This window comes from Schistocerca americana, chromosome 4, assembly GCF_021461395.2.
Source record: "Schistocerca americana isolate TAMUIC-IGC-003095 chromosome 4, iqSchAmer2.1, whole genome shotgun sequence".
Taxonomy (NCBI): Eukaryota; Metazoa; Arthropoda; class Insecta; order Orthoptera; family Acrididae; genus Schistocerca; species Schistocerca americana.
The window spans coordinates 317,069,947-317,086,899 of record NC_060122.1 but is presented as its reverse complement, the minus strand read 5'-3'; the positions used below and the strand labels follow the sequence as shown (position 1 = coordinate 317,086,899).

Sequence of the window (16,953 nt, the reverse complement as noted above, 5' to 3'; positions counted from 1 at the left end):
TCCTGTGTGTAACAGACCTTTGACCTATTATGTGGAACCTGAAACCCTATCCAATGACCCAAGTCAAGGAATCTTGAGACTACACAGTCACAGAACCAGCTGGACCCCTGATTCAGACCACCATTTGGCTCTGTAATATAGGTCTACAACTGATCCTATTGATGATGCTACAGATTATGAGCTCTTCCTTCATCTTGCAAGGAAGATTGTCTGTCTTTACCATTTCGATAACTGCTAGAAACCAAAGATACTCGTCTGATCAACAGCAACACACATCATCTGTACCAATAAGAACCACTACCTACAGTTGATTGCTCCCTGTGCTCTCTTGGCACCCAAACCATTCATCTGGGATGACTCCCCCCATCCAATATGCACACAGAGTGCATCTGGACTACTTCCTCTCCTTGGCAGCCATATCCCATAGGGACCCAGTCATGCACCTAACACTGGAGCTCCCAACTACCAGTAATACCACCCCCTATGAACGCCCAGATTTTGCTGGCTGAGAGGCTTCCTCTGAAATGGGATAAGCAACTGCATCTGGCTCAGGATCTGTATCAGCCACAGACATGGAAAAGAAACACCCTACAACAACATAAAAATATTAAAAATTGAGGTAAAACGGGTGGCCAAGTTCTTACGAACTGACAGCAGGAGGGAGAATTTATACGGCATGTCAAGTGAAACAAGTACCTGGGTCACAACCAGTGTGTTTTTGAGTGTGCTCTGCAAGAAGGTAGTGTCTGTCCTTGCATGTACACTCTGTCTTTGAGCCCCCAAACTTACAGATAATGTCATGATTGATTAAACATAAGAGTCTCCACAGTAATAGTGATGTGTGTGTGTGTGTGTGTGTGTGTGTGTGTGTGTGTGTGTGTGTGTGAGAGAGAGAGAGAGAGAGAGAGAGAGAGAGAGAGAGAGAGAGAGTGTTTGTTGCAAAATATCATCTGGTCTCTGTTTATTTGCAGTTACCATTTTCTGCTGATGGAGTAGAATCCCTGCAGGGATGAAACAAAGATGCACTGACAAGTTTGATCAGGCCAGGAAATAATAGAATCGAGTCCTGATTCTAGTTCAAATTTTCAGTGGTAACTTCAGAAAAATAACAGTGGATAAAACTCTAAAAGAGAGTTCTCAAATAAATGTATGAAGCTTAAAATAACAAATAATACATATTGCACAAAATTCCAAAACTTTCGCCATATTTATGTAGCATAAGCAAAATTAGAGACCAATGCAAGTAGACAGTGAAAGCAGCCCTCTTGCCCAAGGCTAAAACACAGTTCTTAAAATGAGTTAAAATATAATCAATGTGTCGCAAACACATGTACTGGTAACCCCTGGAAAAAGAATCTTGGCTCATTGAGCAATATATTACTCACAGCCTAGTTAGGACAAACATTACAATGGAGTTGCTGAAAGTAGGTACATCAGTCATGTTGTGGATTTCTCTTTTTTTCCTTCAGTACTGCAGGAATGTGTGATACAGTGCTTCAACCAAATGTCTAATGTATAGTCTCACATCTTGTGTGGAACTGGTTGACTTATTTACAAAGCTCAGCGATTACTGCCATAGCTTACTTTTGCTTTCTTTAAGTGTACACTCTCTCCTGAGTTGGCCGTTGCAACTTGAAATGTGGCAAATTTTTCCACAGCTGGACTGCACCTTTACTATTCTGTTGCCTGTTATTGATTGCAGGGCTGTGATGTTCACCTGACTAGGAGAAACACAGCTTGCTATATTTGCACGAGGACTGCAGGATGAATACTTCAGAGGTGTGATGAATTTTGCTATAAACATGGTCCACTATGCTCTGGATAGTGTCTACGAATTTAAATTTAACCACCTTGCAGGCAAATATCCAGTGGCCTTCCTCAGAATCTACCTTGGTATCTTTCTTACAATGACTGCTTTATCTAGTTCAAAAATCCAGATTGGGAAATGGTAACCAAAGTTCTGGTCTTCATTCAATACCTTCAGAATAACATCGGCAAGTACAAAGGCAAAAAGAAGAGGTTAAGGCAAAGAAAATTCACACTGTTATGCTGAACTGTGTAACATGAGCCACAGTCAAAATACACTGCATTAAGAAAATTTTCATGAATTCAACTTTTTATTTAAGTATCATATCAAGAAAGAAGCCTGAAGACATTTATTAATAAGGTACCTGAATCCTACAGACAATAGTCTCATTGTGTGTCACGTGATACAGCACACTGAAATAATGAAAGAGGCATATATAGCTGTAGAAGCTTTCTACCAATTGGCTGACTGGCACAGATGGGGAAAAAGAAAGAAAAAACTGCAGAATCATCAGACCAGTCAACTTAAATGATTTTGGAAAACAACAAAAAATCTAAATCTGGTTGGTAAGATGGGTGATCTTAGCCCACTTCCTCTGAAAACAATTCCAGCATGCTGATCACTGCATCATTTCGCATGGTTCTCACAGAGAATGAGTGAAATACATTGTGTACAAAGACATTACACCACCCCTGACTCAACAGGAACGAGTTTCGTCCTTTGGATGGAAGAAATAGTGCTCAGCACAGAAGTCCCAACAGATTTACAACTGATTAGATTTCACAAATACAGAAAAGTCTACACTGTGCAAATATGTTATGTCCCTTGACATATACCTTAAATCCTCCAAGGCTCAACTGGACTACGTGAGCCTATTTCAGCACTGAAGTTCTCTCTCCTTTCAAGTTGGGGAGACTGCAGTGACTGCAAAGTTGTCATACTTGATGGCTCTTTTAAGAAGGTGTCAACAATCACTGCACTGTTATCAACATTGTACAGATGCTTTTTGTCTAACAGTTAATGTGTAGCTCGTTTGTGGTTGTTCTTGTTTCTCTTCCCACTTTCCCACCAAAAGGATATGGAGAACCCTGTTGATAAGGAACACTGCCAATCATTATATTTCCAGGTGCAAGGTGATACTATGTAGCCATCTTGTGACATCAGTTCACACTATAGTAGTTTTGCACTTTAAGGCTTCACCTGGAGGTGGTTCTCCATTGATGCAATTGTACTTCACTGTTCTCACGTGCATGTCAGTACCTACATACGTTTTATAGGTGAGTTTTTTTAACAGATGCAAACAACATGAAGAAGGTGGCTGAATCAATTTGGTTCTCATTATAAGATATACAATTTTGCACCCTGTGCTATTGAATTTTTTTCTTGGAAAAGTGGACACACACACACACACACACACACACACACACACACACACATTATCCCATTTCCTAAAGCTCTGCAGTTCCTTTCCCTTCACCCCTCTTCCTTCCCCACAGCCCCTTCTGCTGGAAGGAGGAGCCACTGGCTCCGAAATATAGCGTAACTAAAACCTTTTTTTATCTGGGTGCTCTCATGGCGCCACTTGGTACTCAGCCAACGAACACAAACGTCAACTCCTATCCTTAATAAAAGTCCTCAGTCTTTCCTCTCCCACATCCACACCGGCTGTTCAGAGCATCCTCCTACAGGCCAACCGCAAATTAGAACAGCATGCCACCCTCCACCTCAAAAAACTATCCAATCTCCTGGTTTCCCACTTCCGGAAAGGCAACTCACTCACCCTTCACAACCTTTCCAACAAACCTCAACCTCCTCTCATTGCACACAAACCCAGTCTCTCCCATCTACTCAATCTCCCACTTCCAGCTCCACTCCCTCCAAAACCTCAAAATTCCAATCAACACTGTGGTGTCGCCGCCAGACACCACACTTGCTAGGTGGTAGCCTTTAAATCGACCGCAGTCCGTTAGTATACGTCGGACCCGTGTGTCGCCACTATCAGTGATTGCAGACCGAGCGCCACCACACGGCAGGTCTAAAGAGACTTCCTAGCACTCGCCCCAGTTGTACAGCCGACTTTGCTAGCGATGGTTCACTGACAAATTACGCTCTCATTTGCCGAGACGATAGTTAGCATAGCCTTCAGCTACGTCATTTGCTACGACCTAGCAAGGCGCCATTACCAGTTACTATTGATGCTGTAAAACATGTACCGTCAAGAGCGATGTTCACCAATTATGGATTAAAGTTAAGTATTCCAGCAGCTACGTACGTTTTTTGCTAGTATCATTTCCTTGATCTGTTCCAGACCTCACGCCAGCCTGCGTGAGTTAAAACGCGTGCCTTTGTCAAAGATTTACTGTCCTACACTCGTACTCTCTGCTGGAAATATCACTTTGCCACGTAGAAAAATGATCCTAATCCTACTCCTAATGATCCAAATCCCCAAGACACTATCCAAATTGAACCCTGCCTGGAACAGTTCCGTCCTCCGTCACAGCGGGACCCACCTCCTCTTCCTCAAAATCACCCTCTCCAAACCTTCCAGGAATTTCTCACTTCCAGCCTTGCCTCTCAATCCTTCTTAAAAAACCTTAATCCTACTCCCAACATCACCACTGCTGAAGCCCAGGCTATCCATGATCTGAAGGCTGACCAATCCATCGTCATTCTCCCGGCGGACAAGGGTTCCACGACCGTGGTACTTGATCGTCGGGAGTATGTGGCTGAGGGACTGCGCCAGCTTTCAGACAACCCCACATACAAAGTTTGCCAAGGTAATCCCATTCCTGATGTGCAGGCAGAGCTTCAAGGAATCCTCCGAACCTTAGGCCCCCTACAAAACCTTTCACCTGACTCCATCAACCTCCTGACCCCACCGACACCCCGCACCCCTACCTTCTACCTCCTTCCTAAAATTCACAAACCCAATCATCCCGGCCGCCCCATTGTAGCTGGCTACCAAGCCCCCACAGAACGTATCTCTGCCTATGTAGATCAACACCTTCAACCCATTACATGCAGTCTCCCATCTTTCATCAAAGACACCAACCACTTTCTCGAACGCTTGGAATCATTACTCAATCTGTTACCCCCGGAAACCATCCTTGTAACCACTGATGCCACTTCCTTATACACAAATATTCCGCACGTCCAGGGCCTCACTGCGATAGAGCAATTCTTTTCACGCTGATCACTCACCACCCTACCTAAAACCTCTTTCCTCATTACCTTAGCCAGCTTCATCCTGACCCACAACTTCTTCACTTTTGAAGGCCAGACATACCAACAATTAAAGGGAACAGCCATGGGTACCAGGATGGCCCCCTCGTATGCCAACCTATTCATGGGTTGCTTAGAGGAAGCCTTCTTGGTCACCCAGGCCTGCCAACCCAAAGTTTGGTACAGATTCATTGATGACATCTTCATGATCTGGACTCGCAGTGAAGAAGAACTCCAGAATTTCCTCTCCAACCTCAACTCCTTTGGTTCCATCAGATTCACATGGTCCTACTCCAAATCCCATGCCACTTTCCTTGACGTTTACCTCCATTTGTCCAATGGCCAGCTTCACACGTCCGTCCACATCAAACCCACCAACAAGCAACAGTACCTCCATTATGACAGCTGCCACCCATTCCACATCAAACGGTCCTTTCCCTACAGGCTACGTCTTCGTGGCAAACGAATCTGCTCTAGTCCGGAATCCCTGAACCATTACACCAACAATCTGAAAACAGCTTTCGCATCTCGCAACTACCCTCCCGACCTGGTACAGAAGCAAATAACCAGAGCCGCTTCCTCATCCCCTCAAGCCCAGAACCTCCCACAGAAGAACCACACAAGTGCCCCACTTGTGAAAGGATACTTTCCGGGACTGGATCAGACTCTGAATGTGGCTCTCCAGCAGGGATACGACTTCCTCAAATCCTGCCCTGAAATGAGATCCATCCTTCATGAAATCCTCCCCACTCCACCAAGAGTGTCTTTCCGCCGTCCACCTAACCTTCGTAACCTCTTACCTAATCCCTATGAAATCCCCAAACCACCTTCCCTACCCTCTGGCTCCTACCCTTGTAACCACCCCCGGTGTAAAACCTGTCCCATGCACCCTCCCACCACCACCTACTCCAGTCCTGTAACCCGGAAGGTGTACACGATCAACGGCAGAGCCACGTGTGAAAGCACCCACGTGATTTACCAACTGACATGCCTACACTGTGAAGCTTTCTATGTGGGAATGACCAGCAACAAACTGTCCATTCGCATGAATGGACACAGGCAGACAGTGTTTGTTGGTAATGAGGATCACCCTGTGGCTAAACATGCCTTGGTGCACGGCCAGCACATCTTGGCACAGTGTTACACCGTCCGGGTTATCTGGATACTTCCCACTAACACCAACCTGTCAGAACTCCGGAGATGGGAACTTGCCCTTCAGTATATCCTCTCTTCTCGTTATCCGCCACGCCTCAACCTCTGCTAATTTCAAGTTGCCGCCGCTCATACCTCACCTGTCTTTCAACAACATCTTTGCCTCTGTACTTCTGTCTCAACTGACATCTCTGCCAAAACTCTTTGCCTTTACAAATGTCTGCTTGTGTCTGTGTATGTGCGGTTGGATATGGGTGTGTGTGCGAGTGTGTACCTGTCCTTTTTCCCCCTAAGGTAAGTCTTTCCTCTCCCGGGATTGGAATGACTCCTTACCCTCTCCCTTGAAACCCACATCCTTTCGTCTTTCTCTCCCCTTCCCTCTTTCCTAATGAAGCAACCGTTGGTTGCGAAGGCTTGAATTTTGTGTGTATGTGTGTTTGTGTTTGTTTGTGTGTCTATCGGACCTGCCAACGCTTTTGTTTGGTAAGACACATCATCTTTGTTTTTAGATATATTTTTCCCATGTGGAATGTTTCCCTCATATATATATATAATATGCATTGTAACACAAATATAACCAGCATGTTGTACCTGAGAATAACAAATGCTTTAAACATAAGTTGATAGACAGAAATTTTCTCGAGTTTGTCACTTGCCCTAGTAATTATATTCAGCATGATTCAGACTCCTCCATCTTTCAATTCTACTTGCAAATCTATGATCCCATGGGGTACTTAGATACAAAAACATTCTTAGAGAAGTTCAGAATGTTAAGTATATATAACCACAGCTGGATTTCTCCCCATTTCTAGTGCATCAACAATTGTCTACTGTGATGATACTGACTGTTTTCATAAAAAAAAATCCCATTAAGAAGATTCTTCAGTGAATCCCAAGCATCTGCTTTATACATGTTGGCTAGTTACAAATTATTAAATAGGAATTGCCACCTAAGTTATCTCATTCCCATTTCAATATTTGAGGTTCAATGCAGTTGTAAGTTAAATAGTTGCAAACAACAATTCTATCCAGAATGAGATTTTCACTCTGCAGCGGAGTGTGCGCTGATATGAAACTTCCTGACAGATTAAAACTGTGTGCCCGACCGAGACTCGAACTCGGAACCTTTGCCTTTCGCGGGCAAGTGCTCTACCAACTGAGCTACCGAAGCACGACTCACGCCCAGTACTCACAGCTTTACTTCTGCCAGTACCTCGTCTCCTACCTTCCAAACTTTACAGAAGCTCTTCTGCGAACCTTGCAGAACTAGCACTCCTGAAAGAAAGGATATTGCGGAGACATGGCTTAGCCACAGCCTGGGGGATGTTTCCAGAATGAGATTTTCACTCTGCAGCGGAGTGTGCGCTGATATGAAACTTCCTGGCAGATTAAAACTGTGTGCCCGACCGAGACTCGAAACTCGGGATCTTTGCCTTTCGCGGGCAAGTGCTCTACCAACTGAGCTACCGAAGCACGACTCACGCCCAGTACTCACAGCTTTACTTCTGCCAGTACCTCGTCTCCTACATTCCAAACTTTACAGAAGCTCTCCTGTGAACTTGGCAGAACTGGCACTCCTGAAAGAAAGGATATTGCGGAGACATGGCTTAGCCACAGCCTGGGGGATGTTTCCAGAATGGTAGAGCACTTGCCCGCGAAAGGCAAAGGTCCCGAGTTCGAGTCTCGGTCGGGCACACAGTTTTAATCTGCCAGGAAGTTTCAACAATTCTATGTTTGTTGTGCTGGTAATTCAGTTACGGAATTATTATTTTAATCAAGAATGTCTTCCACTTTCAAGCAACGTTTGTGTCATTCTGAAACTTTCTGAAAGATTAGAACTGTATGCAGGAGCAACAACTGAAGCTAGAACCTTGTCTTTTGTGGGCAATGCCATTAACAACTGAGCTACTCGAGCATGATTCAAAACCCAGCCTTACAGCTTCACTTCCACCAGCACCTCTATCCTACTTTCCATGCTTCACAGAAACTCTCTTGGATATGTTGCTGAACAAGTACCTGTGTAAAAAAAGAAATTGTAGAGAAATGGCCATGGGATAATTTCCTGAATGAATCTTTCACTCTGCAAAAGATAATGCACAATTTTGACACTTACCGCAACATTAAGAGCACTGCCGATGGAAGGCAAGTTAACAGTTTCAAGCCCTGACCCAACACACTCAGTTTTAATCTGCTAACAAGTTTCATCTCACTTTAACAAGTTTATTCATTTGTTAAATTTTATCTTAGTTTATGAATCTGTCCTGTTAATTTAACCACCATCAATAATGCTAAAGAAGATAAATATGTATATTTGCAAGTGGTGTTTTTTGTTTTGTTTTTTAAGCTGATGCCATTTCTTGTTTGTCAACCTCCAAAGTTTATGGTCTTCTCAGTCCCACTCTTGCAGCTTTCTGAAATGCACAGCTTCTTTGACATACAACACCAGTCTTCTACAAAATAGACATCACTTCCTATCTCCCCCCCCCCCCCCCCCCACCACCACCACCACCACCACCACCACCACCAACAACATCCATACCTTCTTCTAACAATTATAATCATCCATTCATACTAAATGGCCATATCATAATAAACTCTTCCTTTTAATAGCTTCCATTATGTTCCCTTTCACTTTTTTTTTGTGATTTCTTTGTATATGATGTGGTCTAATCTTGAAACTCCAACACTTTGTCCCATCAACCCATATCCTTGGCAAGCAGTGGACCTTTTCCCACCTTTCTTATCTCCCAAAATTCTGACCCATTTATACAAATGCTTTCTATTGTTTTCTATAAAATCTTTTTAGTTTTATTTGTGGTCTTATTAATCCAAATCATTGAGTTTAATTATCAAATAACATATTTCCCTTGTTCAATCTTATTTTTAATATACTCTACATTCTTTCCATTCACAGGTATAGTTACACCTTCATATTTAAAAGTACAACATGTAATAGTAAAATTCCCAGTACTCCAAATCAAGCTGTTCTTGACTACCCATTATCACATAATCAGTTTATTTTTAAACACCACATGTCATATTCTTCATACAGCTTCCTCAGCATCTTTGGCAATTATTTCCTGGTCATCAACAAATGGGAGAGTACAGTCAATCACTACCAACCAACATCATCACTGGGCTATATTTACTTCCCCCTGTCTTTAATACTTCTCAAAGAAAATTTTTAAATGGAGGAATCATTGGACAACCCTCCCTAAGCTGTTTGCCAATTTGGAATTCCTCTGCTAACACACTGCCCGCTTTCACTGAGCTGGTGAACCTAAAATATAAGCCTCAAACTACATTGCTGTGAGCTCTGGTGGAAGCAGTGTGGTGCAATGGTTAGTGTCACTAGCTTGCATCCTGTGGGGCACCTGTAAGTCAGATCACCAGCAATTATTTTTATTTTGTATGTATCACTGCTGTAAGGTCCTTGACATATCTTAGTTTTTATATGTAGAATGTTTGATATTTGTGTAAATGACTGCACTCTCCACCCAGGTGTTCAGTTCTTTTCTAGCTGTTCACTGGTGTCAGTAATGAACATGCTTTTCAGTACTAAGCACTGTATTTCACTGATGACCCTTCAGATCTGGACTTGATTGTGGTTTTGACATAACACTGTTTGGTAGTGGTGCGAGGTAATTCAAAACACACACATCACCATAGCTCCAACTAGGCAACAGAAACAAGAATACAAGCAGTACATCATTCCTAAGATCCATATATTCAGGAGACAGACAGATTCCTAAATAGCTGTACGTCAGCTGCTCGTCAGACATCCAATAATGTTTTCCAGAGACTCTGGTCAGGATCCAAAAACTGGCTCAATGGATTTGGCTGAGTCACTAACTACAAGTATCGGGATGCCAAGATGTATTTGGCACGTGAGTACTTTTATTTGGACAGCACAGCCCAGCAGTGGTTTGAGAACAATGAAGAGGAGCTCAACAGCTGGAACAAATTCCAGGACAAACTGAAGAGAATGCTTTATGACAACATCAACTTAGAGGAAGGAAAACCGTAGAACAGAGCCCAACGTCATGGTGAAAAAATACAGTCATACACAAAGAAGGTTTTGGCTCTTGCCACATTGTGAACCCAAATATGACACAAGCTGCCAAAATCTCTCACTTTATGAAAGGAGTAACAGAAGATTTATACCAAGCTCTTCTCGTACAAGATGTCACAATGACAGAAGAATTCATCAAGTGGTACCAGTGAATCAAGGAAATGCAACAGAAAAGAATCAGCTGAAGGCTGTATCACCCGACTGTCGAATGTGGTCCCTACAGCAGTTGTGGATGACCACCATCAGCTCATCTCTCTCATATGCCCATCAGTAACTGGAGAGATATAACAGTGTATGGCAGCCTGAAATCTCGGACCAAGTACACAAGAGATACCAGCCATGAATGTTGATCCCACACATCAGGAATTAATAGAGAAAGTTGAAGAAGAGATGTATTGATTCTTGGCACTAATATCCACCACTAGCCAAATGCACAATGATGAATGGACACTGCCAAATTGGACTCATACAACCATGAAACGGCACCCTAGCACCTGACAAATGCAGGTACAACCAATTCCTCCACTAAGCGATATGAAATGGAACACGTACATAAGGAGAGTAGGAGGAAAAGTAAATGATCGACATTGGCTTATTGGAAGAATTTTAGAAAAGTTTGGTCCATATTCTGTAAAGGAGGTCACATACAGAACACTAGGGTGACCCATTCTTGAGTACTGCTTGAGTGTTTGGGATTTCCACCAGGTCAGACTAAAGTAAAACATTGAAGCAATTCAGAGGTGAGCTGCTACATCTGTTACCAGTAAGTTCGATAAAAATGCAATAGGGTTGATCAACATGCAAGTATTACAGAGATGATTTGTGAACTCAAATGGGAATCCCTTGGAGGGAAGATAACATTCTTTTTGTGACTATCAAGACAATTTAGAGAACCGGCACCTGCAGTTGACTCAAGGAGGATTCTCCTGCTGCCAATGAAAATTTCACATATGGACCACAAAGTCAAGAGAAATCATGGGATTGTTTGGAGGTATATACATAGCATTTTGCTCTCTCTATTTGTGAATGGAACAGGAAAGGAAATGCCTAGAAATGACACAAGATATCCCCCGTCTAGTATGATACGGTGGCCTGCAGAGTACGTATTTTGAAGTAGATATAAGTGCAATGCTCTGGAGAACAGAGGACAACACATTGGTATGTTTTCACTATGGACACCCTGGACACATTGTACGCTTCTGTAGAGAGGCAGAAGACGAGTGTTCTACGAATATTATGCCACAAGACATCAACTACCATAACAGTCCTATTCAGGCATCTGAAGATGATTATAGTTGACTTGTACGACGGAATCCATTGCCTCACCCTGCATGAGGTCAGTCCTTAACATATGTCATAGCCATTACCCATCACTGTACTGAGGTAACAACCACTCACCTACCTGCCAAATTTTTCAGGAAAACTAAATGAGATAATCACTATGGAAGCGAGGCTGCCACAGATTAAACTCCTCCATGGAAGACAGTCATCAAGATGTCAGGAAATCTCACTGATATCAAAGCCCAAATTGTCTGGCCACTAGTCTATTCAGGAGCTTTCTTTTCTGTAATGTTGGATGCTTATCATTTTGAGTTAAGAAGACTATGTTATGATGTGAAAGCAGTTGTGTTGACAGTCAAAAGTTGGAAATACATCCAGACATCCAGATGACAACAGGGACATCTATTACAATAATAAACATCCATGACTGAACACTGCCCTTTGAATCTGTTGTTTTTAACAGTATGTAGCCATAACGTTGTTCTCAGAAGACACTTCTCACTGGCATCACAAGCATGATCTCCAGACCCCAGACCTACCGCTAAAATGAGAATGCTGAGACACAACTTCACATTGACACTAGCAGTTATCGGATAAGTGTGGTTCTATTGCAAATTCAGGAAGGTGCTAAAATGGTGGGGACTTACGCCTTCATAGTTCTCACCAAGCCCTAGATGAACAACTCCACAAGCAAATAGGAATACGTTACAAGTGTATTTACTTGGAAAATCATTCATTGTTGTGACGTATCACCATTCTCTATGCTGGCTGATTAGCCTGAAGGATCCATTGAGCCAACTGGGGAGATAGGCACTGAGGCTTCAGGAGTACAACGTCACGGTGGTATTCAAAAATGGATGCAAACACAATGATGCTGACTGCCTTTTAAGTAATCCTTCTGTGGAAGACAGCAGAATAGACAAAATCTCAGTCATCGTTGATTACATCACATTGTTGATGAGCAGAGGGAAATTGTTGATGACCAGAGGGAAGACCTGGCACTGCTGAAAACCTAAGAAGCCTTGAAGGAAGAGTAAACGACCAAAGGAGAATTCCTATTAATAAATGGAGCATTGTATAAGAGGAATTATGATTCAGTGGGGCAGAAATGGTTTTTCGTCATCCTAGCCCATCTAAGGCCAGCTATCCCGAAATATTTCGATGATGCTCCAACATCTGTTCACCTGGGATTCCTGATGACTCTAGACAGAATGAGAGACCAGGTATCACTGGCAAGGTCTCTGCCAATCCATTACATACTATGTGAGCCACTTTAAGGAATGGAAACAATGGAAGTCCATAACCACAATTACTTCCAGCGCATCTGACATCAATCCTGCCCCAGCACCGCCATTTCACTATATTGGAATTGACCTTGGAGGGAAGCTCAGAAGGTTAGCAAATGGAATTCATGGATAATAGTCAGCGTTAACTACCTCAACTGCTAAGCTACAACCAAAGCTGTTCCGATTGCTGAAGCTCCGAAAATTGCAAAATTCCTTAAAGAACACATCATTCTGAAGCACGGAGCACCCCTTATGATGACGTCAGAAAAATCTTTCCAGTCAAGACTAGGATCAGAGGTAATTTAATTCATAGAATTTAATAAGACATTGGCAGACATGTTGTTAATGAATGTTGATTCTCAACAAAGAGATTGGAATACAATGCTGCCCATTGTGACATTTGCATACAACACTGTGAAGCCAGACACTGCAGGCTTCAGACAGTTCTTTCTGCTCCATGGTCATTAGGCCAAAATGACATTGGCTACACTGTTCTGTTTCAGCCATAATATTCAGGATGAATATGTGAAACAAATCATCACAAGGACTGAAGAAGAAAGGCAACTAGCCTGCTACTGGACCCTGGAGGTCCAAGGGACAGAAAGAGAACCTACAATGCCAAGCACCCATCGATGAGATACAGCCCAGGAGCCTCAGTACGGATTTTTACACCGCTGTGGAAAGTGAGAAGTTACTAAAGTACTACTTTATCCTTCAGCACTTATCCAACTTAACATTTGAAGTCAAGGATTCATTAAGACAACAAAAGCGCACAGACACTGTCCACATCATACGTATGACACCCTACAACTATCAGAGGCACAGATAAATAAATGATGGGAGGTTAAAGAAAACTGAAGACCCAACTGATAACCACAAAACTTCAACAGGAGGGGGCTACCTTCGATGCTCATCATAGTGTTTTTGTCCTGTAATTCTGCTCTATTCTCAGTCAAAAGATTAAGACTTTTTTTCTGTTTCTGGATATTAATTAGATTTAGTCCTGCAGTATCCTTATTCTGAGCATTAAGCCTTTTGATAATTTTCCAAGCTTTATTCATTCTTGTATTCTCAATACAACTATTTACTTCCATATGAATATCTTCCTAGCATTTATTATTTGCCTTTTTCTCCTCATTGTTGACTTTTCTTCTTCTTTCTTCATATTTTTCTCTGTCTTGAGTTTAGTCTCTCTTCGTTTGATAGCTGCTTCTATTCAACCTAGCCCTTCAGCCATTTGTTCCACTCGGGACTTTCTTTTCTAGTATGTTTGTTTATTTTTCCTACTAAAACCTCTGTAGCTGATTCAGGAATACAGGTTTTCATCTTGTGGTATGCATCTTCCACTAAGCCACTCAGTTCATTTGCCAATTTGGATGCCATGTGAATGATACAAAGAAATTTGGTGGAATTACTCTGAAGATTTTTTAAGTAGTATTTAACCATCTGAGTTTCCTGAATAGGTTCTATTATGGTCAGAGCCAGTTAGTTAATTAACTGCATGTTTCATAGGTCACAATTTTGGAACGAGTATGTTCCATAATTATAATATCCTATGTCAGCAAAACATATGACAACATTATGCCCATTTACGCGATTTCTTACAGTACCCCCGTCAACCCCCAAATGCCCTATACCTGCAGTGATTTACACTTCATTATTAACCCCCCGCCCCTCTCTCTCTCTCTCTCTCTCTCTCTCTCTCTCTCTCTCTCTCTCTCTCTGTGTGTGTGTGTGTGTGTGTGTGTGTGTGTGTGTGTGTGTGTGTGTGTCATAACCAGACTACTTCACATTCAGAAATTCAGCTATGGAGTAATAGTAGTTGTCAAGCAGATATACAAAACCCCTTTTAATTCTAACAAGATTCTTAGCCATCTGATGTTGGACTGTTATACAGTCTTAAACTGACTATGCCACAACTAGATTGGACATGGACCCACATATGAAGTTAAACTATTATTAAAACTAATCAAAAGTAGCTTTTATACAGTTAATTGAATTATAAGTATTTGTTGGCTGTATTTTAGGGAAGATTATACATACTATTTAGCAGAAATAATGCACATTAATGTTGCAATATATCATGCTACTAATGTAAAAATCATGGTAATATATTTTGAGTGAAATAATTAACACCAAGCAATTTTTATAATATAAATAAAAACAGTAGTGTATGTGGGTCCAATGGACACAGCATTCAAATTGCAGGCTCACGGTGTCATTTGCATAATGTGCTAACTCATGTAGAGATGAGCTGATGCTCATAAAATGTGGTGTGGTTTCTGGAAAGCAGTTCATCTGCACATTAGTTGCATCTTTTTACACATAGAGATTACATCTTTTAAGATGGCACATACAAAAATTGTGGCTTTTGTTCAAAGAACACGCTATGAACTTTCATCATCTTTGTAGTTGGATTATTATGTAGATCAGAATAGTATAAAAGTTACTATAAATGATCATTCATTTTCAGAATTATGTATTTCCCAAAGTGTTACATGTACAAATGTGACTAATGTAAGAATAAAACCATAAACTCAGAAAGTTTGCATTTTGCACTCTATAAATATTCTATGAGTGCCCGTTTGGTCACACGACATTCTCCAAGCCAAACAGTTTGTTCTGTACCTTATATAGCAACATAATATCAATGGTCATCTCAGCAGCACTGATGCATTCTCTGAGCAGTTCCAGCACTCTTCACAGTGGGGGTACATAACCAAGGTCCTTAACGTATTACCAAAGGAAAATCACAGTTTGTTAGGTCATGTGACCTGGGAGGCCAAGGGTATGGAGCTACATCATCATCATCACTATGCCCAATCCAGCCATGCAGAAGTTTGTCATTTAGGTAGCAGTGAACATCAATGCTAAAATGAGAGATGCTCCATCTTGTTGGAAAATGAAATTCTCAGAATCAACTGTAACTGCAACAAACTGACGTAAGAGGTACCCACCACAGTCTTCTCACAGAAGAAAAATGGCCTGTGCAACTTTGTCTGTGACGCTGCACCTAAAACGTTAAGCTCTTGCAAATCTCATTCATGCATCACAATTTCATGAGGATTTGCAGTGCCCTTTTTGTTTTCAAGATTAATTATATCTTTAATTTTTCTCCATTACATGTGTATTTTTTTAAAAAAAGGGGGGGGGGGAGAAAGAAAGAAAAAAAATGGTGAACACTGAACTCTGACTAATACACTATTATGGTTAGATTCCTTAACACATCTATTACGATTTTGTTTCATGTTGAGTGGCAACCCTCTTCACCATGATTATAATTTTTATGAAATTCTCAAATGTAATTAATTAAAAATGTTCACATTCACATGGAACAAACATGACTTTTCAAAATGCAATGTATTATAAGCTATCAGAAACTAAATAATGAAGTGCATATAGCCACAGATAAATCACAGCATTTGAATTTAACTATTTGTACAAATAAAATGGGTCAATCAGAAATATTTTCAAATGCTCACCTATTGATATACATGTGAATTGGCTTTTTACTGCTTTCAGACTGTAAGAAAAGCAACTGTGCAACAACGAGTGAAGAAAGGTCATCCGTTACCTGCGGAAAAAAGATATTTAGTTACTTAGTTCCACATTGCATAAATTGTTTGCACGATACAACTAATGGAATACAGATATATTTAAATTTAACAATGACAATAAACAACTGTGGCTTTAACTACGTATTTATTTGTTTTCAGTAAAAATTGTGCTACAGACTAGGAGATGACTAAAAGAAACAATGTGACTTTAGAATTAAAATTTGCTATGGTACCTACATAAAAATTTTATTGCACAAATAAATAAATATTTTAATAGACACATGTCGCCACCTTCCAAACACCTCAATGACTTAGAGATAAGTAATGAGACTATTCCGATAATGTTGTGGCTGCGAATATCATTCTTTCAAACTGTGATGGATTATTTATGAATTATTCTTGCTGATGGGCCTGCATCATTTTAGTTCATTATGTTGTTCATTATATGTGTTAGAATGCTAGTGCTTGAAACATGTGGCATGCTTTCAAATTACAATGGAAACGTACACTATGCACCACCATCAAAATTGATCAAAAATAAAATTTTCAATGAAGAGAGAGCTGCTACAGGAAAAT

At 41.2% G+C, this 16,953-nt stretch overlaps 1 protein-coding gene across 1 annotated transcript in view; it reads right to left on the bottom strand.

The window, feature by feature from the left end:
* LOC124612853 (ATP-dependent Clp protease proteolytic subunit) overlaps positions 1-16,953 on the bottom strand; it is a 63,795-nt gene that overhangs the window by 33,959 nt on the left and 12,883 nt on the right. The window contains exon 3 of the mRNA XM_047141281.1: positions 16,303-16,394. Coding sequence (XP_046997237.1) covers positions 16,303-16,394 — 92 coding nt within the window. The remainder of the gene's footprint in view (positions 1-16,302; positions 16,395-16,953) is intronic.